Genomic DNA, 24,018 nt, shown 5'->3' with positions numbered 1-24,018 from the left:
TTAATCTTGGGGATTAAGTTAAGAAAATGAAGTTGTTTCTGGTAGTTTTGTCTCCTTCCTAAATTGTTTTTATCTTAGCTGACAAGAAACGAAATAATGGGCATTGCTTTCTCTGCTGTGAATATTCTTAGATGTTGAGAGGTTTGTAAAAATGCTTCTCTGCAACCAACTAGTTATCGAACACAATGAAGTGCAGTCTGGGGTGGGATTCAGCCGGTTCAGACCAGTTCAGGCAAACTGGTAGCTCCGACAATCAGCTGAGAGTGAACCGCTTCATTCCGACGATCAGGTTGGCCCACATGCACGCCCTTGGGCTTTACTTACCTATATCCTCTCAGCTGATGAGCGTGGCAGAGCGGATTGCCATGCCTCAGCTGTGTTACTCCCCAAGAATTAACGTAGAAGGTAAGTTCTGGCAAAACTCTGCAGGCGTGTGCAGTGCACGTTAGGCGCAGGTGGGCACGAAACATGCAATCACCGAACCGGCAGGATCCCACCACTGATTGCAGTGCACAGTTGGAGTGTATAAAACTTTCTTAGGTCAAAACAGCCGTTTTGAGCATTCTAAATCTGAAACAAAATAGCCCTTTGAATTCAGGACAAAATAAGGTTTTTGCTATGAGTGTTCACTCTAGAAAAGAAAAAGTGTTTTGCTCCCAATGTTTCATCTGGAGATCACTTTCTTATAGCTAAGAACTACATCCTGGGCTTCTCAGGCATGATACTTGGAAAAGTAGACCAAGGGGCTGAATTTTATTGTCACACAGTATTGCAGCCATAATAAAGACAGGAGTCTCCAACTTTAGCAACTTTAACATTTGTGGACTTCAACTTCCAGAATTCCCCAGCCAACATTTCTGGCTGAGGAATTCTGGGAGTTGAAGTCCACATGTCCTCAAGTTGCCAAGGTTGAAGGCCCCTGATATAGACAATGTCTGTATTATGGAGAGAAAGCTATAGAACCGTGTTGGCGAACCTATGGCATGCGTGGCAGAGGTGGCACGCACAGCCCTCTCTGTGGGCACATGTGCCGTCGCCAGCAGCTGTTCTGGTTTCCGGCGCACACATGAATGGCAGCCAGCTGGTCTTCACGAGGGCCGAAGCACCAGAAAATGGCCTGAAAATGGCAGTTTATCAGGCTGTTTCTGGGCTGTTTTCCAGGCCGTATTTGGGCCTAAAATGCCCCCAAAATCTGCTGTAAAACAGGCCAGAAAATGCCCAAAAAGCAGGCATGCCCACACTGGCCAGCTGGTCTTTGGCTTTCCGGCGCTTTGTTGCGCGCAGTAACTTGTGGAGGCGGTATGCCCCAGTATGGGAGTACTGGAGCCAGCCCGTAGCACCGGATACCGTTGTGGTTCGGTGCTCCGGAGGGCCCACCCACCCGTCCTCACTTCTTACCATACTTTTACATCTTCAGCACTTCTGCGTAAAGCGCCTGCGCAACGCTCCACTGAGCAGCTGCAGCATCGTGGAGGCTTGCAGAAGTGCCAAGATGCATACACATGCTGTGCGCGTGTCCACGTGGACGCCGGCAAGCCTGTTCCAACCATACCGGTTGGAACGGAATCCGCAACGCACCACTGATATGTACCCAGTCACACATTAAAGCAGTGTTTCTCAATCTCGGCAAATTGAAGATGTCTGGTTGAGAAACACTGCATTAAAGGTACCTTACCAGTTTTGGTTTTTAGTGCATGGCAGTTTTATGATTGACCAGCATCACATTTTTGTGCTTAGGAGGGAGGGAGGGAGGGAGGGAGGGAGGAAGGAAGGAAGGAAGGAAGGAAGGAAGGAAGGAAGTTATTGTATTTAGGAATTGCACTGTGCTACAGTGTAGACATGGTATGCTTTCTGAAATTTTCTTCAAATGCTTTACCTTTCTACTACATCTGTTGTTTAAACGTTTATAGAATTCAGATCAATATATTAATGTGTTGGAATAATATTAAGGGACCATTAAAATGTAGGTTTTATGGATTTTTGGTGTCTTTTTTCTCTCTTATTTATTTATTTATACCCCACTTTTATTATTTTTGTAAATAACTCAAGATGGTGAACATACCTAATACTCCTTTCTCCTCCTATTTTCTCCCCAACAGTAACCAGTGGGGCGGGGTAGGCTGAGAGATACATAAATCCTTCTAGGGTTGCATGGAATTTTATTACACTGTTTATAGATATGTTCGTTGTTTTAGAAAAATATTTCAAAAAATCATGTGTGAATGTAACTACATTCCCTCTGCCAGTCTATGCATTATTAATATTATTAATAAAATTGTCAGACTGATTGCTACAAGATAGTTAATCTAACTTTGCTTTGCCTTCTTTTTCTGCCCAATGCTCTCCAACTCAGAAAACAGCAGCAATGATCAGAGGCAAGCTTGCAAGAAACATGAACTCTATGTCAGTTTCAGGGATCTTGGATGGCAGGTAATGCTACTTTTATTTTACTTGGAATTAGAGATCCCCATTGTGCTTTAAGTCTACTTATTCTCAAGTGTGTAATGTCACTTCCTTTTCCTATTATGTCCACTTGTAGAAAAGTAAAAGCCAAACCTGTTTTGGCAGATAAGAACATGCAGGTCTCCATGTTGCTTGCAAATAATTCCAGGGCAAGCATTATTTCCTTATACCCCATTTCCCCAAAAATAAGCCCTAGCTTTTTTTGTGTGTGTAATATTAGCCCTATCCCCAAAATAAACCCTACTTCAGAGCCTATGCAGCCAGCTTTCTGGCCGCCCATTTTGTCTGGTTGCTCGTGAGGCTGCAGCCATGAGACAAGGTGGTGTGGTGGAGGAGCTGCTCCACATACCCCGTAGTGGCTTACCTCAGGGTCCCTGCAACCAGACCACCCATAACCCGACTCCTGTCTCACAGCGGCAGCACCAGCAACCATATGCAGCAGGAGCCCATGGGGCCGGCAGCTCACTTCTTCTGCTTGCTCACAGCCACAATAGAGCAGGAAGCCAGGTAGTGTGTTGGGGCCGGGGCCGCGAGGCGAGGCAGGTGTAAGCCACTAACCCAGTGCAGGGCATGTGGGGCATCTCCACTGCCGAGATGGCGCAGTGGTTAGAGTGCAGTACTGCAGGCCACTTCAGCTGACAGTTCAGCGGTTCAAATCTCACCGGCTCAAGGTTGACTCAGCCTTCCATCCTTCCGAGGTGGGTGAAATGAGGACCCAGTCAGCGATATCCTGACTCTGTAAACCGCTTAGAGAGGGCTGAAAGCCCTATGAAGCGGTATATAAATCTAACTGCTATTGCTATTGCTGCGTTGCTTGGCATCCTGACACCCACCCCCCTGCAAGCAAGCAAAAGGGGGTGTCCCGTACATGGAGGGGGGAGAATAAAACACCCTCCCCCCAAATAATCCTTAGTGTTTATTTTGGAGGCCCAAAAGAAAATAAGGCCCAGTCTTATTTTTAGGGAAACATGGTAGTAGATTCAGTTCCACTAATTTATTTATCTATTTATTTTTAATTTCTACTGTGTTTCCCCAAAAATAAGGCAGGGTCCTATTTTCTTTTGACCCCCAGAATAAGTGCTTGGCCTTATTTTCGGGGAAGTCTTATTATTTTAGGGTGCAGGAGGCGGCAAGCATAATCACCTCATGGCTGCTGCTGTGTTATAATATTTTTGAGGAGGGCTTGTTTTTGGAGAAGGGCTTATTTCAGTGCATGCGCTCAAAAGCCCGATTGAGCCTATTATCCGGGAAGGTCTTATTTTCAGGAAAACGGGTTATATCAAATTTGAAGATCACCCATCTCCCTAGAAGAGCCACTCTGAGTGGTGTACAATTGTAGCCATGTAAAAACCATGTGTGTTATATTCCAATAGGAGCAGTGGTGGGTTTCAACATTTTTTAGAACCTCTTCTCTAGGTGTGGCCTGCTTTGCGGGAGTGTCTTGCCGGCCATGTGGCCAGGTGGGAGTGTCTTGCCATCCACGTGACCGAGTGGGAGTGGCTTGACAGTCATGTGACTGGATAGGCGTGGCCAATTTGAAAAATGTGGTGAAGCTCACTTAACAACGCTCTTGCTTAGCAACCAAAATGTTGGCTCAGAAACTCTGGCATTTGAAGCAGGCAAGTCTTAGAGCTGTCAAATTACAGGACCCTTGCACCCCTAACCCTTTAGAAAAAAAACCCAGGGGTGTTCAAACTTGACAGCTTTAAGACTTGTGGACTTCAACTCCCAAAATTCTTCCTCCAGTCATACTGGCTCAGAAACTCTGGCATTTGAAGCATGCAAGTCTTAAAGCTGTCAAATTACAAGACCCTTGCACCCCTAACCCTTTAGAAAAAAGCCCTTAGGGGTGTTCAAACTTGACAGCTTTAAGACTTTAAGGTTTAGATAGGCCTCTTAGAGGCGGGCGAGGTGATTGGTGAGCCAGCCAATCAGTGAGCAGTGGGCGGGGCAAGCGTGGTGCAGACAAGCAGAGGGAGGGAGCTGGAACCGGTTCTAAACGGCACAGTAGATTTGTGGAACCTCTTCTATAGAAGAGGTTAGAACTGGCAGGAACCCACCCCTGAATAGGAGTCAGTTTAAACGGGAATGAAATAATTAAAGTTAAAAAGTCAGAGGAAGGGGCCTTCAAGGCACTGAGCAATACCAAAGTTGTGTGTCTATGGAGATTCTCAGTTGGTTTTCCTTGAACAATACCAAAGTTGTGTGTTCCTCTGCGAACTCCAGTCAGCAGAGCCAGGTCTTCAGTTTCCATGCCGTGCCAGGGGGGCTGCCTCGTTTCTGGGGTTGGGGAGAAGTATTCCAAAGGGCAGGAATGATGTGGAAGAAGGCGCACTTCCTGAACCATGCCATAATTTTAAATTTATTTATAAACCAAAAGACTCAGTATTTTTAAAGCAACCTTTAGTGCAGTGTTTCTCAACGTTGGCAACTTGAAGATGCCCGGACTTCAACTCCCAGAATTCCCCAGCCAGCATTCGCTGGCTGGGGAATTCTGGGAGTTGAAGTCCGGACATCTTCAAGTTGCCAACGTTGAGAAACACTGCTTTAGTGGGTAGAGCTGAGAGAAAGAGATTGACTCAAAGTCAACCAGATGGCTCTCATGCCTAAGACGGAACTAGAATTCACAGTCTTCCAGTTTCTAGCTTGGTACCTTAACCACTGATGAGGAATGGATAGAAATCTAATAATAGTTTGGGTTTTTTTAAAGTCATTCTAATCCAATGTTTATTCACCTCAGCAACTTTAAGAGGTGTGGACTTCAACTCCCAGAATTCCCCGTTCAGCATTAGGGGAAGCAATTAAAGTTAACTGCGAATGAGAAACACTGCTTTAGGGGAAATGAAAGAAAATCCACAGCAACCCCATTGGAGTTGATACCCTTTTACTGGGTCTAGGGATAAATTAATGTGCCTGTGGCAGGAAATGAAGGTTAAGCTTTGTTAACCTTCTCTTTGATCTTTAGATGATAGCACAAACCAGAGACATTAATTTAGACCTACATAATCCCTAAACTGTTTTAAGCTAAAGTAAACCTCCACTAACCCCCATACTTTTTACCATCGTTCTTTTATTGCAACTTTTAAAAGGAAAAGGGAAAATAGGGACACAGTGGCTCCGTGGCTAAGACGCTGAGCTTGTCGATCAGAAGGTCCGCAGTTCAGCAGTTCGAATCCCTAGCACCGTGTAACGGAGTGAGCTCCCGTTACTTGTCCCAGCTTCTGCCAACCTAGCAGTTCGAAAGCATGTAAAAATGCAAGTAGAAAAATAGGGACCACCTTTGGTGGGAAGGTAACAGCGTTCTGTGCACCTTCTGCATTTAGTCATGCCGGTCACATGACCACGGAGGTGTCTTCGGAAAGCACTGGCTCTTCGGCTTTGAAACGGAGATGAGCACTGCCCCCTAGAGTCGAGAACGACTAGCACATATGTGCGAGGGGAACATTTACCTTTACAAGGGAAAAAAGAATCTACAGAAATAAATTAAAATAAAAACAATATTATCTAACCAATTCAGTTTTAAATCCCCAATTTAAGTGAATGTCCTATATGTATGCAGATGAATTGCAAGATTTTTTTGCAGGAAAAAAAAGATGTTGTTTAGCTTATTAAGTCCTCTCCATCTCTCTGCCTCACCTAACCCAGGATTGGATCATCGCTCCAGAAGGCTATGCTGCCTATTACTGCGAAGGTGAATGCGCTTTTCCATTGAACTCTTACATGAATGCAACAAATCATGCTATTGTGCAGACACTGGTAAGTTTATCTTAAAGTCTTTTGCAACAGTTCTCTAGTCTGATCAGTGTCATTCCATTAAAAGAGAAATTGCAAGGCAGGTGAACTATATGGATTTCAGGAAAGTAAAATAACCATTAACTACACATTAGCATTTCTTCTATCTTCAATTTGGTAATTTGTTCTGGTACCAGGGTGGACGGTATTTGGTGAACTGTATGGAATCCTTGGTGCTCTCTGAGCTTGGTGTTCCATTACCAAACTAGGTAACATCATCAAGTTTAAATCATATCTCCACATTTTGCCATCTTTAGATAGAATGGCATATTTCTGTCCACTCCTGCTCTCGCCTGGTTAATATGTATGGGTATGATTACTGCTTTTATTCATGCTAAGCAAATGTAGACACATTTTTCTTCTAGCAATATACGTACTTCTCATATTTCCTCAAAAAATTGACGTAAGAAAAATTTGAGCAATATTTTCCATCCTCACAGATTATAAGGAGCTAAAATTCCATGTATGGGAGAGGATATTGGGTTACTCCAAGATTATAAACTAGATCTAATTATTAATTAACACTATGAGTAAAGAACTTGCAGCTACATTGACAGTTCAGGAATAGCTAGTTCAGCTACTTTGATGGTGGTAACCTGTCTTCTTTGGGCAACACCCAAAGTTGCCATGCAATCAGAGGAAATCAAGTGTGGGTAATAATAGGTGCCAAAACTGGATCTTCTGGTTGAATAATTGGAGGAAACATTGACAGGGTGGAAGAGTGTGAAGCTCAACCAATTAACGCGTCTATATGTATTTATAATTCACTATAAAAATGAAAAGTGAATAAAAGTAAATTATTTCACCTTTTAAATTATATTTTCACCAAGAATGAGAATTTGAAAAGTACTAAGAAAATAAGGAAGGTACGCAGTGGCTCAGTGGCTACGACACTGAGCTTGTCGATCAGAAAGGTTGCCAGTTCGGCAGTTCGAATCCCTAGCGCCGCGTAACGGAGTGAGCTCCCGTTAACTTGTCCCAGCTTCTGCCAACCTAGCAGTTTAAAAGCATGTAAAAATGCAAGTAGAAAAAATAGGGACCACCTTTGGTGGGAAGGTAACAGTGTTACGTGTGCCTTCGGCATTTAGTCATGCCGGTCACATGACCATGGAGACCTCTTCGGGACAGCACTGGCTCTTCGGCTTTGGAACGGAGATGAGCATCACCCCCTAGAGTCAGGAACGACTAGTGTGCGAGGGGAACCTTTACTTTTACCTAAGAAAATAGTTCAGATATTTGAGAAACACAGTGCTGTATTTCTTGGATACGAAATGATCCAATGAAAGCTTTCCCCACAAAAGAGAGGAGGAGAGAAAGGAGGAAAATGCAGAAGAGAAAGCTTATTGTAGTCATATCAATAATTTCTTCATATCACCAGGTCCCAATACCAGGAAGAATATCTAAAGAACAGTCACAAATCCACAGAGACTAATGCTTTCTATGGCTGTAAGAGCTGCATTAATGATAGTGGGCTGTGGCTTGTGTGCATGCCCCACATATAACCACAATACCCACAAACCCACACATATATTACAAATAACATTATCCCTAACATTTACCCAGAAAGCCTTTTATCCTCACTCTTCTTGCTCACTGCCCTTTTATGACTTCTGTATGTAACAAATCTTGTTGATCTTCTGCAAAACCTGTTTCTTCTAAGCCCAATAATCATAGTCTTCTCAGTGCAGAAATCAAGGTGCCATAGAACTTGGTGGTAACTTTGTTCAAAAACCCTGTTCCACTGTGGGTACTAGACTCTGTGGGTACTAGACTCTGTGGGTCTAGTACCCACAGAATACTTGCTCAAGTCAAAGTTCAAAAATGCCTTGTTGGTTCTTAATTCACAGGGATCACCAAATTTGTAGAAAAGCAGACCTTTCAAATATAAGTAGTAGTGGTTATAACAACAATGTGATAGAAACAGGGAAACAGATATGGAGGGAAAGAGAACCATAGTGCATTGCTGGAAAACCATATTTTAGGCTGCCCAATTCAAATGACCACTAGATGGCAGCAAGGAGTTTGTCATTTTCAGTGTCTTTTCTGCCATCTAGGGGTCTCCTGGATTCCTACAGTCTCTCTGGTGGGTCCATCTGTATGTCAGGTTCCAAGAAACATCCCCAACGAAATAAAGCTCCAAGGCCTGAATTTCCTCAAAGTTCTAATTTATTATTATTTAGAGATGTCATGTCGTCACTTCTGGGAAAACCCGAATCTGAAAGCTTCCAGGTTTTCCCCACCCTGCTCCACACCCACAAGTTCCTCACATGGTCCAATCCATTCTTCAGACTCGACTGGAGACAATCCCCAGTCACTCCCATCCAAGTGCAGGCAATTGTCCTTGACTCCCAGAGTAAGGAATGTTGTTACGGCTAAGTTTTCACCGCTCCAAAAAAATCCCTCCCAATTTCCCAGCCTAAAGTAAGTGGCAGTCAGGAAGCTAAAAAGAATAATGGCTTCCAAATCTGACACTGTATTTGTATTGTATTTGTATTTACCGTATTTTTCGGACTATAAAATGCACCGGAGTATAAGATGCACCCTGATTTTGAAGAGGTAATTTTTTTAAAAAAGTTTTTGCACTCTGCAGGCCTCCCAAACCTTCTGCATGTCTCGTTTTTTCCACAAAAAGGGGGGGGGCATGCAGAGCTTTGGGAAGCTTGTAGAGTGCTCCTGGGGGCTGGGGGGGGGTAAAACAGAGCAAAACGGCCCATTTTTTCCTCATTTTTGCTCTCCCCAGCCCCCAGGAGCACATCCATTTTTGCAAAGGGGGCAGGGTTTGGGTAGGCCAAAAATGCTGTATTCAGTGTGTAAGAGGCACCCAGATTTTCACCCTCTTTTTTGATGGAAAAGGGTGCGTCTTATACGCCGAAAAATACGGTAATATTCAGCTTCCATTCTTGTAAACATCCTGATGTCTCATAACTTATTTGCCTCCAGGTTCACTTTATAAACCCCGATACCGTGCCGAAGCCTTGCTGTGCCCCAACACAACTCAACGCCATTTCCGTTCTCTACTTTGATGACAGCTCCAACGTCATTTTGAAGAAATACAGAAACATGGTGGTACGAGCCTGTGGCTGCCATTAACAGCCTAGGCAGGAAAGCTCTATTGGGATTTCAAAATGTGCGGATGGAATTGTTTTTCTAAAATAGTGAGTTGTTTTTTTTTTAAAGAAAAAAAAATGAGGAAAAAAGAAAAGAAAAGAAAGCTATCTTAGGAAGAACATTTCTAAATGGGCCAAAGGTTCAGGAATGATTTTTGAGATGCAAACGCTTCTTTGAGCAAAGTTGACTTTAGAAGCATCTTGGATGAAAATAAGGATGGATTCTTCTTCTTTTTTCCTGCAAGTGCCTTGTCAAGGAAACAGACCTCTTTTATTCCTTACTTTTCCTTCCTGTCTTTTTAAAAAAAAAAAAAACAAGAAAGCTATTTGAGGTGTATACGAATGAGGAACACATCTATGTGTGCTACATACAGATTTATAGATCTCCTTCCTAAAGAAATGCACCACATGAATTAAAATGTATGAATGAATTTATCTGAATCCACTGGGTCTCTTGACCACATTACAAGGAAGATGTGAATTTTGACTTCTTTTTAAAACAAAAATTCCACGGCCTTACATGTTTCTGATGTTCCCTGCCAAGGCAGCTATAAAACTTTTGCAGTGATTCCAGACACTGAGCATTATGTATATATACTGTACTTCCTGCAGCTGGATCTCCTGTTTCCCATTCGAAAGGAGCAGGCAGCCTTACAAATCCAAGAATCAGGGCTGTACATAATATCCTTGTATGGCCATGCATAGTGCTCCATATACAAGCACAGAGACCACAAGATAAACAGCATACAGATTGGAGTTGCAGTTGGCTGTGTTCAGTGTAATTCATGGAATTGCACAATTAAGCTTCCCCTATTTGAGAAAACAGGTCCTGACAATAGCATTCACTAGAATACTGACAATAAAATTTTGCCAATCTATTTCCCAAGCCATGGTAGCAAACATGCAGATTTACTGTAATCATTGTTTTAATCACTTTTTTTCTGGCAAGATTTCTTCTTTTCCTATGCTTCCTATGCAAATTTGATAAGCAAGAGAAAAATCTTTTAACTATTCAGAAGAGTGAATCACTTAATGTGCAGGAACATTGCATTCAGCCAATATAGAGATCTTTTGTTTCTGAAAAGTGCCTTCTCCCTTTTCTGTTCTGGCAATGCTCATTTAAATCTTCCTCTAATCTGGAAGGGAACAGAAAGGTATAAAAAGTTAATATAATAATTGCTGTTGAATTAAAAGGCTACTATTTATAAGCTACGTTGGTCAGATGAATTTGGACTAATAGGTGGACAGCTTATCAATATTTCCACAATGCTAAATGACGTGGAATTTCAACTCTGTCAAACAGTGGTAAGCATTTTGTGAACTCCAGATGCTACTGAACTTTAAGTGTCATGTTTCATGATAACCCAGCATTCCCAGGTATTTATTTATAGGGGGAAAATATCCGGACCAAATGTAATTTCTAATGTTGGATTTTCCTCCTTACCAGAGGAGGAACACTTACCTTGTGGAGTACTGTGAAGCTATTACCATGGCAACTCCACTGTGCTGTACAGTAGAAGCCATTTTAAGGCACAACAGGCTATATCTTAACAGAACACAGACCCTAAGGAGTGTTAGGGATGTCTTACCCCCACAGTATTTTTTTTCCAGAGAGTAAGTCATCTGTGTACCAAGTTTGATTGAAATTGCTTGAGGGGTTGCAGAGCTGGAACACACACACACACACACACACGCACACACACACATATATAGAGAGAGATATGTGGCTCAGAAGCTGGAATTCAACATCTGTAGATCCATATTTCTGCATAGACCGTGCACACAAAATTATTCACTGGATAGAGCTGTTGGGAGAAAAGTACAAAGATAAAGATTGGATAGAGAGGACCGTTATGGGGAACAAGGTAAATAATCCAGGTTCTATCATCAAGTAGAATTGTTTCCAAAACTTGAGAATGTTATGATACGACTTTCGATTGGGTTGTATGTTGTTTCAAAAAGAATTTTGACCAATCAGGAAAGTTTCACAAGAGAAGATACCAAGATAAGAACCTACATAGGAAGACTAAAGGCGCTGAGCTCCTAAAAGTGTTGAATTTCAAGCAGCAAGTGTAATATACAAACAGCTAAAGCTACATAAATACTGTACTTGTAATACTGGATGAAGGTCCTAGTTCAAAAAAGGATATTGTGGCTGAAAAGTGACTGAAGCCATTCAGTTTGTTATAACTGGTGCAAGGTTGCAGATAATAACTCTCAATCACTGGACAAATTCCCATGGAAAGCCATATCTAATCATCACTTACTTCAAAAAAAAATCAAAGGTTTTTTCTGCATCTAAAGATACTAATGTAGCAGAATCTGTTTTATCTTCGGCTATATGCAGTATGTCACTTAATAAATGCAAATCATCTGATGGCTGAAAATGTTTGATAAAGCCCAACTGGGAAGGATGAATTATATCTGGTAAGATCTTTTGCAAGCATCTAGCCAGTAGGATAGTTAAGAACTTGGTGTCCACATTTTTGGTGGGTCTTTTACTTGGTTTTAAATCTCATAAAATTATGATAGTAATGTATCAACCTTAAAATTTACCTCATTGTATACCGCCCAAAGAATAGAAACCAACAAACCTGTGTATGCCTTATATACCAGTGCTTCTCAATCTTGGCAACTTGAAGATTCGTGGACTTTAATTCCCAGAATTCTCCAGCCACTATAACTTTTTTGGGGGGGGGGTCTGTCATAACTTTCAATGGTTGTTAAGTGAGCGGTCATAAGTCGAGGACTAGCTGCCTTTTTTCCCCCTGGTCTCCCTGAATATGAGAGAGATGTTTCTTCCATTCTTCCTGCTAATAAGGCTGCCTAATGAAATTAATTTGCCGCAATAGAACACAGGAAGTATTTTATCACACGCTGCCTAAGTAATTTCTGGGATTCGTTCCCTCATGATGAATTGCTGGTTTTTAAAATGGGAGGAGGAACAAACCATATTGATTCACATTGCCTTGATATGTATGAAGTCATGCATGGAAATGTTTTAGACTGGGTGACTGTTATGTGGAAAAGGCCCAAAGTGGACTTTCTACTGTATGAAACCAGCTTGTTTCATATACCAGTAGGTAGAATGGTTGTGGGGGTAGATCCCAATGGGAAACTAAAGAGTGGTTTTCAAGCATCCCTCAAATTAGAGCTGATTCTAATCCTTACCTTTTTCTCTCAATCAGTATATTTTTGGATCAGATTAACTTCCCTTCACCTACTGATGAAGTCAGGAGGTCAGAGTCCTAGCATATTTTTATATAGATGCTTACAACAGCTTCAAGGGAATCGAAAGATTGGTAGTTCGGCGGTTCGAATCCTTAGTGCCGTGTAACGGGGTGAGCTCCCATTACTTGTCCCAGCTTCTGCCAACCTAGCAGTTTGAAAGCACGTAAAAAATGCAAGTAGAAAAATAGGGACCACTTTGGTGGGAAAGTAACAGCGTTCAGTGCACCTTTGGTATTTAATCTTGCCAGCCACATGACCACAGAGATGTCTTCGGACAGCGCTAGCTCTTCGGCTTTGAAATGGATATGAGCATCGCCCCCTAGAGTTGGGAACAACTAGCACATATGTACAAGGGGAACCTTTACCTTAACTTTACAACAGCTTCATATGTCTTTCTAGGGCAGGGGTGTCAAACCTGCGGCATCACGGTGGCGTCACATGACTAAACCGGGCGTGGCCATCGCCAGTACGTGACGGCTGCGAGTTTGACATCCCTATTCTAGGGTTTGATGAACCTCCTTCTGGGAACTCTTTTTTTAAATGCTATACTAGATAAAAGAAAAAGAAATTGTGTTCTTCCTGAGCCTGTTACCTTCAGGCTGTGTTGGGGCAACAGACGCAGGATTCCTGGCCATCATGTGATCATCATTCTGAACATTGTAGTCCTAGTTTGTACAGAGGACACCAACTTAGGGGAGACTGCCTTATGAGTATGTATATAATATATGGGTGATCTGTAGTGTCTTCTTTTCCAGATTATGTTGGTAAATATTCTGGAAGAAAACTTTCACAAATGTGTTCAGCCTCTTTATGTGTATTAGGGGAATAATATTCCTAGGATCGTTTCCTTTCCCAACCTTTAAAAATAAATAACCTTTTTTTTTTGTTAATTTCTGTTTAAGTTCCATTCTTTGTACATGTTTTTTTGTAAATAGTTTTCACAAAAGCCAAAAAAAATTTATTTATTTCAGCCTCTGCATTTCTTTTCTCAGTCACATTTGGGAAAGACAGAACCAACCAAGCAATCGACAAAAAAAAACCCCTCTTATTTGAAAACATGTTATTTAATAAAATATTTATTAACAACTGCTGGTGAAACAAATAAACGTTTGGGGACTTTTTATTTCCTTACAGCAGTTGTTTTTAGATGGTTGTTTGTACAAATTAATCAAATAAATCATTGCCCATTTTATGTGGCTTTAAAATGAAGCCTGCCTTGTGATGTTTTTGTGTGGTTATTGTGCTTCCTTTTCTTCTTCACAGGCCCATCCTGTAAATGTTTCTTTGAGTTCAATGGGTTTCATTGTCAGGGCAATGTAATCCCATTCAAAGAGGCACAAATGAATGGAAACAATTCCTTATTTATGTACTTCGGTATAAGCTCCATGTAACACAAGGAGATTTTCCTTTGAGTAAAGAATGGAACAGAATTCTTTATTGGCCAAATGTAATTGGACACACAAGGAATTTGTCTCCAGTACATAAGCTCTCAGTGTACATAAGTAATAAGTGATAAATCATGATCATAATCCTCATAAAAAGACATTCATCAAAACCATAAGATACAACACTTAGTGATAGCCATAGGATACTAAATAATAGCAATAACAGTAGACTTATATACCGCTTCATAGGCCTTTCAGGCCTCTCTAAGCGGTTTACAGAGTCAGCATATTGCCCCCAACAACAATCCGGGTCCTCATTTTACCCACCTCGGAAGGATGGAAGGCTGAGTCAACCCTGAGCCGGTGAGATTTGAACCGCTGAACTGCTGATCTAGCAGTCAGCCTGCAGTGCTGCATTTAACCACTGCGCCACCTAAATAAGCAACCAACATAAATCATACTAGGATACTAAATAAACAATATAAATAGTAAGATACAAGCAACAAAAATATAGTCAGAAGAAGATGAGATAGTTAATAGGAAAGATGAGAAGAAGAATAGTAATACAGCCTTACTAGGTAGTTTGACAGTGTTGTGAGAATTAGTTGTTTAGAAGAGTGATGGCATGGGAGGACGGATGGACTGTCCTTGTGTCTCATTCTGTGTCTAGTACCCTATAGCAGTGATGGAGAACCTTTTCGCCAGCGAGTGCCCAAACTGGAATGCAGGTGCGTGCGCGCGCGCATCAGAGCACTGAAAACCCAAAGACCAGCTGGCCGGTATGTGCATGCCTGTTTTTTTTGGTTGGTTTCTTGGCTGTTTTTCAGGCCGTTTTCAGACCATTTTCCTGCTGTTTTCAGACCAAAAATAGCCAGAAAAACTGCCTGTTGTTTGGCCATTTTTCAGGCTGTTTTCCAGCACTCCAGTGCTCACGGTGGTGCACACATGCCTGTTTCTTCACTGTTTTTGAGGCCATTTTTCTGCTATTTTCGGGTGAAGAACAGCTTGGAAAACGGCCTGAAAAACAGTTGGAAAATGGCCTATTTTTTAAGGTGTTTTTCAGGCCATTTTCCAGCACAACTACGTGGCAGTGAGTCAAATGCCTTTTTGTAATCAATCCAGACCATATTCAAGTTTGTTTTTCTGTTCTTACAATTTTCTAATATCATTTTATCAATTAGGAGCTGATCTTTTGTGTCCCTGCTCCTTCTTTTGTTGCCTTTTTGCTCTACTGGCAAGATGTTGTTTGTTTCCAAATAATCCATGTTATCTGCAATAATGCCTGTGAGTAATTTGAAGGTTGTTGGCAAGCATGTTATTTGGAAAACTACATGGTAGTTTTCAGGTGTTGTTCCTTTAGTTGCATCTTTCTGAATCAAGTATGTTTTTCCAGTTGTCAACCATTCATCAATTTGGCCCTTTTGTAAAATTTCATTCAGTTGCCTGGCCAATATTGCATGTAAACTGGTCAGATATTTGAGCCAGAAACCATGTAATTAGTCCTTTCCAGGTGATGTCCAATTCTTTACCTTTTTAACTCGATTTTTGACCATCTCAGTTGTTATTTCTAATACTTGCATTTGTTTGTTGCAAAATGCTTTTCTCAAAGTCATGTATCCACTTTGCTTCCTTATTGTAGTCCTTTGCATTTTCCCACAATTCTTTCTAGAATTCAACTGTGGCCTGCTTTTCTGGTTTTTCACTTTTGGTGTCACCATTCACATTAAGACTTTGATAAAAATGCCTTTGGTCTGATCAAAATTGCTGATTTTGTTTATATTGGATGATTCGTGCCTCATACCTTTCAATTTTTCTAGCTGTTGCTGTTATCCGCTGTTTTACAATCTCTACAGTTTCATTGATGTTTCTTGTATCCAATCTATATCTTCTGATTAGCCGATCTATGGTTTTGTTGTTTTTAAGCCGTTGCTCATGCATGTTCTTTAAGTTACTAGCATCTGCCCTTATTTTTTTGACTTTTTGTTCTAATCAGATTTTCCACTTTGGCTTTGATGCTTTTGCTGTTGTGTGACTAGGTACTTTGATTTTAATGCCTAGTTCATTAGTGACTATTACAGCTGCGCTGTACATTAACTGGTTCGTTTCCAAGATGGATCCCGATTCAATTGTTGAAAACACTGCATTAACCATTTTCATGATAGGGGCCAAAATTTTCTTAGGCACAGTTTTTAGTGATGGTTGCCTTTCCTCATTAAGCAGAAAATGCTCCATGATCTTATCCTTCAATTCTTTTTGTTTTTGAGTTAGTTCATCAGTTGGTTCAGTGATAAGTGGTTCTAGTGGTGGTGGTGTTATTTCCTCCCCGAGAGCTTCTTCTGGGAATTCTACTATAATGTCTTTAGTTGTGTCTTGAATATCAGTTATTTCTGCTTGTGATATTGTTTATTTGGTTTTGCAATTTGCCTGAATTTCCTCAAGTTCAACTTCACTAAACACTTTATTCCGTATAATAAATCGCCTTTGATCTGCTAGTCGTTGTTCACTAACATTTGAATCTGGATATTGTTCTTTCCATAATTCATACATTCGCTTTAAATAACCTCTTTTTTCTGGCTCTGAGTTGTAGTAACAGGCCATTATGGCACGATTTTCATCTGCACTATATTTTTGTCGTTTTGTTGGCTGGTCCACTTGTAGCCCACTTGTTGACGGATGTCCAGGGACCCCAACATCTGCCGCAGCCCTTGTTAACCTGCGCAACGACCGATGCGGTATAAAATTTTTATTCGTTTCTTTCACCATATTGTATGGGTTGGCGGTTTTTTTTTATGGGGCCAGTTGCCAACCTGACCCCAACCCTCCTCCTTTCTCATCCGGGCTTGGGACTGGCAACGGCGGAGTATTATTATTATTATTATTATACACATGCAAATAATTATTCTGCTTATTTGCGTGTGGATAGTATAGAAAGATTGAAAAAGAAAATTGAGACTCAGTTTTATCCAGAATTAGGCTCTGTATTTATATTCTGCATTTATTTGAAAATATGTCTGTTCCACTTTGACTTTCAGGTCTTCCATATGGCTTATGACAAAACAAATCAACAAAGTCCACAACAAGGAAGATACAAAATTGTAAATAACGAGAGAGAGGGGGGAGAATCAGTTGCAAAGGAGGATAGATTCCCCCCCCCCTTTGCGGCTGGGTTTACTTATTTTATGAAGGAAAATATTTAAATTTCCCAATACCCAAATTTTCTGGGTGGTTTATAATAAATACATTAAAAGAATCAATTTTTAAATACAGATGTACAATAAAATGTAAGATAATAACTTGATAACTAGGCAGCTGAAAGACAGTCATTGCAAAGCTAAAATAATGCAGTGTTTCCCTGAAAATAAGACCGCCCCAAAAATAAGCCTGGGTGCTTATTTTCAAGCCCAAAAGAAAATTAAGACCAAGTCTTATTTTTGGGGAAACACGGTATGAATTAAAATACGAATAAAAATCAGCTAAGAAGCCAGGACAAATAGATCTTCACCTGGCAACAAAATGATGCTAATGTGAATGACAAGCCAAACTGAAGAGGGAATTTCACAAATGAGGTGCTTTGTTGTTAGTTGCGAAGTTGTGTCTGATCCATTGCAACCCCATGGACAACGTTCCTCCAGGCCTTTCTGTCCTCTAGCATCCTCTGGAGTCCATTTAAGCTCACGCCTATTGCTTTGGTGACTCCATCCAGCCACCTTATTCTCTGTCGTCCCATTCTTCTTTTGCCCTCAATCTTTCCTAGCATTAGGCTCTTCTCCAGTGAGTCCTTCTTTCTCATTAGGTGGTCAAAGTATTTGAGTTTCATCTTCAGGATCTGGCCTTCTAAGGAGCAGTCAGGGTTGATCTCCTCTAAGACTGACTGGTTTGATTGCGTTGTAGTTCAAGGGACTCACAGGAGTCTTCTCCAGCACCAGAGTTCAAAGGCCTCAATTCTTTGGTGCTCAACTTTCTTATGGTCCAACTTTCACAGCCATACATTGCAACTGGGAAAACAATGAGGTGCCACCACTACACAAAAAGATCTCCCCTTTGTAGAGGTCCATCTCCCCACCTTTGGTGAGAGGATCTGGAGAAAGCCTCATTAGACAAGCTTAAGGTCCAGGTAGGTACATACAGTATGAGGAAAGATACTCCTTCAGGTAATCTGGTCCTAAACTGATCTGCATTTTATGGCCCGTGGGCTACATCCAGCCCTTTGGCTGTCCCTGTCTGGCCCACATGGATTGCCTTTATTTTGAAGCTGATTGCTATCTTTTTTTTTTTTAACATTTACGCATATTCTTACGTATGTACACACCTTCACAGCCCTATTGGCTCGGTTCTCCTCAACAGTCCCAGTTTCTCATCTGTAAAATTAATTGCCCATCCCTTGTTTAGGGCTTTAAAGGTCAAAACTAGCGCAAGTCTAGGTAGGTACATACAGTATAGGAAAAGGTATTTCTTCAAGTAACTTGGTCCTAAGCCAACTAGGGATTTAAAGGTCAAAACTAACACTTTGAACTGAGTTTGGAAATGGACCGACAACCAGTATAGATGGTGAAATGTTCATATCGGTCAATCTCTGTGAACAGTCTAGCTACTCTGTTTTGAGCTAACTGAATTTTCTAGACTGTTTTCAAAGACAACCCGACATAACAGCACATTGCAATAATCCAACTGGAAAATTACCAGACCCTGAATAACTTTTGCAAGGCTATCTCTATCCGGATAAGGTCGCAGTTGGTAAATCAAGTGAAACTTGATTTTAAAAAAAACCCTACTCTGTACAATCAAGGTCACACCTGGGCCTTAGTGACAGTGATGGATGTGGGAGCATCTCCCAACTTGCAAACCTGCTCCTTTAGGGTAAGACCCCTCCGGGACAAAAATGCATCATCGAATAATAGTATCTATATCTTGTCTGGTTTCAGTTGATTGCGCCTCCTTCAGTCTATCACCCTGTCCAAACAGTGGCTTAGGACATGATCTGATTCAATCGGTGTTAAATGCAATGGGGAAGTACGTTGGGTTTTTTTAATAATTGATTATATGCTTTTGGGAACCAGACAGATTTTCTCCACAATGATCTGTCTTTATAGGTCTTCCAACAGTCCGTTCACCTCATTGTGGGTTGCTATACCCTCTGCCCTCCTACCTTTCCCAGCATAATACCCTTTTGCAGAAAGCTAGGTATCATTCATATGTGGATGACACCTCAGTCCACACTCCCAGATTACCTCTCCTAGTGGTTTCTTGTACATATTTAAAAGCATAGGATATATAACATAATGTTGAGGGACTCCATAAGCCAGTGGTATCAAACTTCATTTCATTGAGGTTATGCTTGACCTTGGGAGGGGGGGGCAGGGGGCATGGCCAGCTTGATGTCACTCATTTCAGGAGTGGCTGTGGTGGCTTGAGCACTCTGCCAGCAAAAACTGAGCTCCATTTTCGGCTCCCTCCTGCAACCCTATGCCAGTGAAAATAGCACTTGGGAGGGTCATGTGTGACCCTTCTGAGTGCCGTTTTTCCTGGCAGAGGCACCACGGGTCAGTCTGCTGTTTCCAGGGCGGCCCTGTGGGCCAGATTTAAGCACCCTGTGGGCCAGATCAGGCCTCCGGGCCTTGAGTTTGACACCCCTGCCATAAGCCAACCACCAGGAGGAATAATAGGAACCCCACAGCACCATTTTCTGGAAATGTCCATCCGAATAAGAATGGAGCCTCTGTAACACATGGCCCTCGGATCCCGACTCCAGAAGGATACTATAGGCAGCAGTGGTATGAAAAGCTTCTGAGAGGTCTAAGAGGATCGACCAGAATGAAGTCCACATTTTTCCAAGCACAAGTCATTCTGCAGGGTGACCAAGGCAGTTTCTGTTCAATAGCTGGGGTAGAAATGAATGTAAAAAAATCAGTTTCATCTGCAAGAATCCAGAATCACACATCAGGTTAAGCTGTAGTTTGATTAAACATGGTTTTTGAATAAACCACCACAGCTTGCTTGATTTGGCATTACAGGTGTAGGAGTCAACTTGCTTTTAAGAAAATCCTATCCTGCCTTCTTCATACCTGAAGAATTTCAGGAGCAAAGGTAGAGAACAAAATGTTAACAGTTTGCTGTAAAATTGCAAATGAGAGACGAAGTACTGTTAAAGAGCAACATATATCAAACTACATTCCAAGGGACTACAGCATAGTTTACAAATATCCCAAATCTTTTAAAGTCTTGCTTGCACCCAGGTTGAAATGCTTCACCTGGTTGCTAGGCACATGCGCCCAAACATGTTAGGTACAGTAGCTCTAAGGCAGGGGTCGGCAACCCGCAGCTCTGGAGCTGCATATGGCTCTTTCATCCCTCTGCTGTGATTCCCTGTTGCAGGTTGGCTCCACAATTGATAGGGCTTTTGTTTAGGACAGGTAGAGAAAAAAGGACGCCATGCTAGGAGGAGACTCTATGGTGAAGGAACCGGACTTCCAGTTGCCAGAGGAAAAAGGACGCCATGCTAGGAGGAAACTCTATGGTGTGGGAACTGGACTTCTGGTTGGCTCCATAATTGAATGGGGGGCTTCCAGTTAGGATCTTTGTGGCTCTTTGAGTTTAAGGTTGCCGACCCCTGCTCTAGGGCCAGCTTTAGGCTAAGATACTAGTTTAGAGTGCTAAACCTTGGATCCACCAATGCCAACTTTTCTTTTGGGGGAAAAAAGTTATTATAAAGATGCAAATCTTTGAATCGCTAGGAGGCCTAAGGGCACCTCAACCGAGTGCTGAGTGTATGCAACATAAATGGCCGTTGCAATTAGCATTTCAAAAATTTCCACCCCACTCATGGGGGAAGGATACTGTAAAATCTCCATTTTCACCCCACTCATGGGAGAAGGATACTGTAAAATCTCCATTCCCAGTCCCACCCCACTCCTGGGGGAAGGATATTGTAAAATCTCCATTTCCACCCCACTCCTGGGGGAAGGATACTGTAAAATCCCCATTCCCTCCCCACCCCACTAACTTGATTTCTGTGCAGGGCAACAAAAGAAGAAGCATTTCTGATTTCTGTGAGTTCTGTGCAGGGCAACAAAAGAAGATCCAGCCGATCAGCTGGGACTCTGAACAGCTGGGACTCAGGAGGCAGCGAATAGATGTGGGCGGGAACAGCCAGAGGTGGTATTTGCCGGTTCTCTGAACTACTCACCTTTTCCGCTACTGGTTTGCCAGAACTGGTCAGAACCTGCTGAATACCACCTTGACCTGATCTTTTATAAAGGCCATATTATATGTTTGAATAGCTACAAGTTACCTGTCCTTATTAGCTTCCTATATGTTTACATGCGTGACCCGTCAAAACCGCGTTCCACAAAAGCGCGGTCGACGAAAGCGCGTATGTGACGTCATCACAGCGCGACGAAAAAGATCGAAAAATTGAAATAAAAATTAAATTACAGCAAGCTGATTCAGATAAAGGTAAGGGTTAGGTTTAGGGTTAGGGTTAGGGTTAGGTTAAGGGTTAGGGTTAGGTTTAGAGCGTTAGCGTTACGTTTAGTGTTAGGTTAAGGGTTAGCGTTAGGTTTTTCGTTAGGTTAAGGGTTAGGTTTAGGGTTAGGTTAAGGGTTAGGTTTAGGGTTAGGTTAAGGGTTAGGTTTAGGGTTAGGTTTGGGGGGGTTAGGGTAAGGTTTTCGCTTTATTTTTACATTTTTCGATCTTTTTCGTCGCGCCGTGATGACGTCACATATGCGCTTTCGTCAACCGCACTTTTGTCTACCGCAGTTTTGTGGTGCAACCGTTTACATGCATGCTATTTTTTTTTCCAATTTGACTTTCTTCCCCTTTCCCTCTCTCTCATTCATGCTTTTCAACTACACAACAAAGCCTCTTCCAAATTGCTCAGCTACTGTGTCTTGGTTACTTGTCAGCGTTCACTGCAACAGCATAAATCTAAATTATGCAGCATTATTGGGATGTAGAGAGAGAGCTAATAGGGGGGTGGGGAGTGAAGATTCCAAGAGCAAAGATGCTCAGTTGATTACAGCACAGCTGTCAGCAGCTGTTTCAAAGAAGCAGGAGGTAAATTAATTCTGTTTACTGCTCACATAGCTTAGAGATTTAGTCATCCCAGTAAAATCAGAAGCACAAGAAGGGGGAGAGGTACTTGGTTAGAAACTAAAGAACTCTTAGCCAAGAAGTCAATGCTTCCCCCCCCCCCAAATTATACGGCTATAATATGGGTTTGGCAGATGTTGCCAGCATCAAACTTTTCTCCTGCCTACATAATATTGTTACGGAGGAGCAGGAAAGAGCCATACTGGAAAAAATAATCATTAGTATTTGCCTGCCTACATGGAATACAGCTGCCTACTTGCCCATCATACTAGAAAGAGCTTTGCACAGCAGATGTTGAGATGCCTCTACAAAAGAAAAAAGAAACAAAGCATAGTCTACATCAGTGATGGCGAACCTATGACACGCGTGTCAGTGCTGACACGCGTAGCCATTTGGGGTGACACGCACAGGATTTCATGCGATTCATCCTCGGCTCCTGCACAGCCGCCGAGGATGAAAGAATCTGTGCTGGAGGAACGGGGGGGGGGGGGGACGTGTGATCTCCCCCGCCCACACTCACTTACTGTATCGCCGCCGCCCCTTTGAGCGCAGGGGCTGCTGGTAAGGCGTGCGTGCCATGCGCACACACGTCATCAGCGCGGCGAGGGAGGACCCGCAGGAGAGGAGCGCGGGAACAGTGCGCGCCTCTCTCCAGTCAGGCCGGCACAGAGAGTCTACTCCTGGGACTGTCGGTTACGACCGCACCACACTTATCTCAGTTCACGGCAGGGCTGTGGAGTCTGCTGCTTCCAGCTCCACGTCCTCATCAACATGCCGCTCCGGCCCGCCCCCGTTATGAATATTCATATTCTTCGCCCTCCCGTCACTAGGAATATTCATAGCAGGGGCGGGCTGGAGTGGCATGTTGATGAGGACGTGGAGCTGGAAGCAGCCGACTCCACAGCCCTGGTTCACAGCACCCCAAACAAGTTCAATAATATCAAGGGCAACATACGAAATCGACTGATGAACAAAGAAGTTACTAAGCAGGTATGTTAAATAATTTGTTTTTGGTTTATTAAATACAATTATATATTGCAATTATACATTTTTGTAGTTTAAACTATAAATTGCACAAAATTATGTTTTTGTCGAAGTGACACACAACGCGAGTTATGCTCGATTTTTTGCCGATTTTTGACACACCACGCCAAAAAGGTTGCCCATCACTGGTCTACATCCTGGGCTAACAATGTTTGCCTTTTCCTTTCCTCCGCTACTATTGACTTCAGCAACCACTGCTACTCTTGACTTTAACTACATCAATCGTGTGATGTGCTTGGCTTCAACTTCAGACATCTGGGGTCTGGTGGTTTAGCTACAAAGCACATCTGGTGAGTTAATCTCTATTGCAGATTAACAGAGTTGGAAGAGACTTTATAGGTCATCTAGTCCAACCCCCCTCAAGCAGGAGACCCTACACCAGTGATGGGCAACCTTTTTGGCGTGGTGTGTCAAAAATCGGCAAAAAATCGAGCATAACTCGCGTTAACTCAGGGCAGTTTACAATCAATGGGAAGGGAGTGTAAGACAACACAAAAAAGAAAAAAAATGTGAATAATAAAAAAAACTAAACCGATAAAACACAACATTCATTCAGCATTCGGGTGGGGCAAGGTTCGGATCTTATCCCCAGGCCTGACGGGATAGCCAGATCTTGAGGGCTGTGCGGAAGGTCTGGACGGTGGTGAGGGTACGAATCTCCACAGGGAGATCGTTCCAAAGCGTTGGAGCTGCAACTGAGAAGGCTCTCCTCCGCGTAGTCGCCAGTCGGCACTGACTGGCGGATGGAATTCGGAGGAGGCCTACTCTATGCGATCTGATGGGACGGAGGGAGGCAATTGGCAGAAGGCGGTCTCTCAGATAGTCAGATCCACTACCATGGAGGGCTTTGTGAAGGGTGAGTAGCACCTTGAAGCGCACCCGGAGATCAACAGGTAGCCAGCGCAGCT

General features: G+C 42.4%; 1 protein-coding gene across 4 annotated transcripts in view; it reads left to right on the top strand.

Annotated features, from left to right (window-relative positions):
- Window positions 1-13,802, top strand: part of BMP7 (bone morphogenetic protein 7) — a 120,942-nt gene extending 107,140 nt beyond the window's left edge. For 3 of the 4 annotated variants that reach the window (XM_087720499.1, XM_087720498.1, XM_087720497.1), the window contains exons 5-7: window positions 2,354-2,430; window positions 6,109-6,219; window positions 9,196-13,802. In XM_087720499.1, coding sequence (XP_087576625.1) covers window positions 2,354-2,430; window positions 6,109-6,219; window positions 9,196-9,345 — 338 coding nt within the window. In that variant the 3' untranslated portion in view covers window positions 9,346-13,802. The remainder of the gene's footprint in view (window positions 1-2,353; window positions 2,431-6,108; window positions 6,220-9,195) is intronic. The other variant, XR_015697363.1, reaches the window with a different exon arrangement.
- The last annotated feature ends 10,216 nt before the right edge of the window (window positions 13,803-24,018 follow it).

The sequence above is a fragment of the Thamnophis sirtalis genome, unplaced genomic scaffold, assembly GCF_051295495.1.
Source record: "Thamnophis sirtalis isolate CommonGarterSnake01/CBP01778 unplaced genomic scaffold, rThaSir2_p1.2 scaffold_7, whole genome shotgun sequence".
In the NCBI taxonomy this organism is placed as follows: Eukaryota; Metazoa; Chordata; class Lepidosauria; order Squamata; family Natricidae; genus Thamnophis; species Thamnophis sirtalis.
Note: the sequence above shows the minus strand (reverse complement) of the source record. Positions and strands in the feature narration are given on the sequence as shown.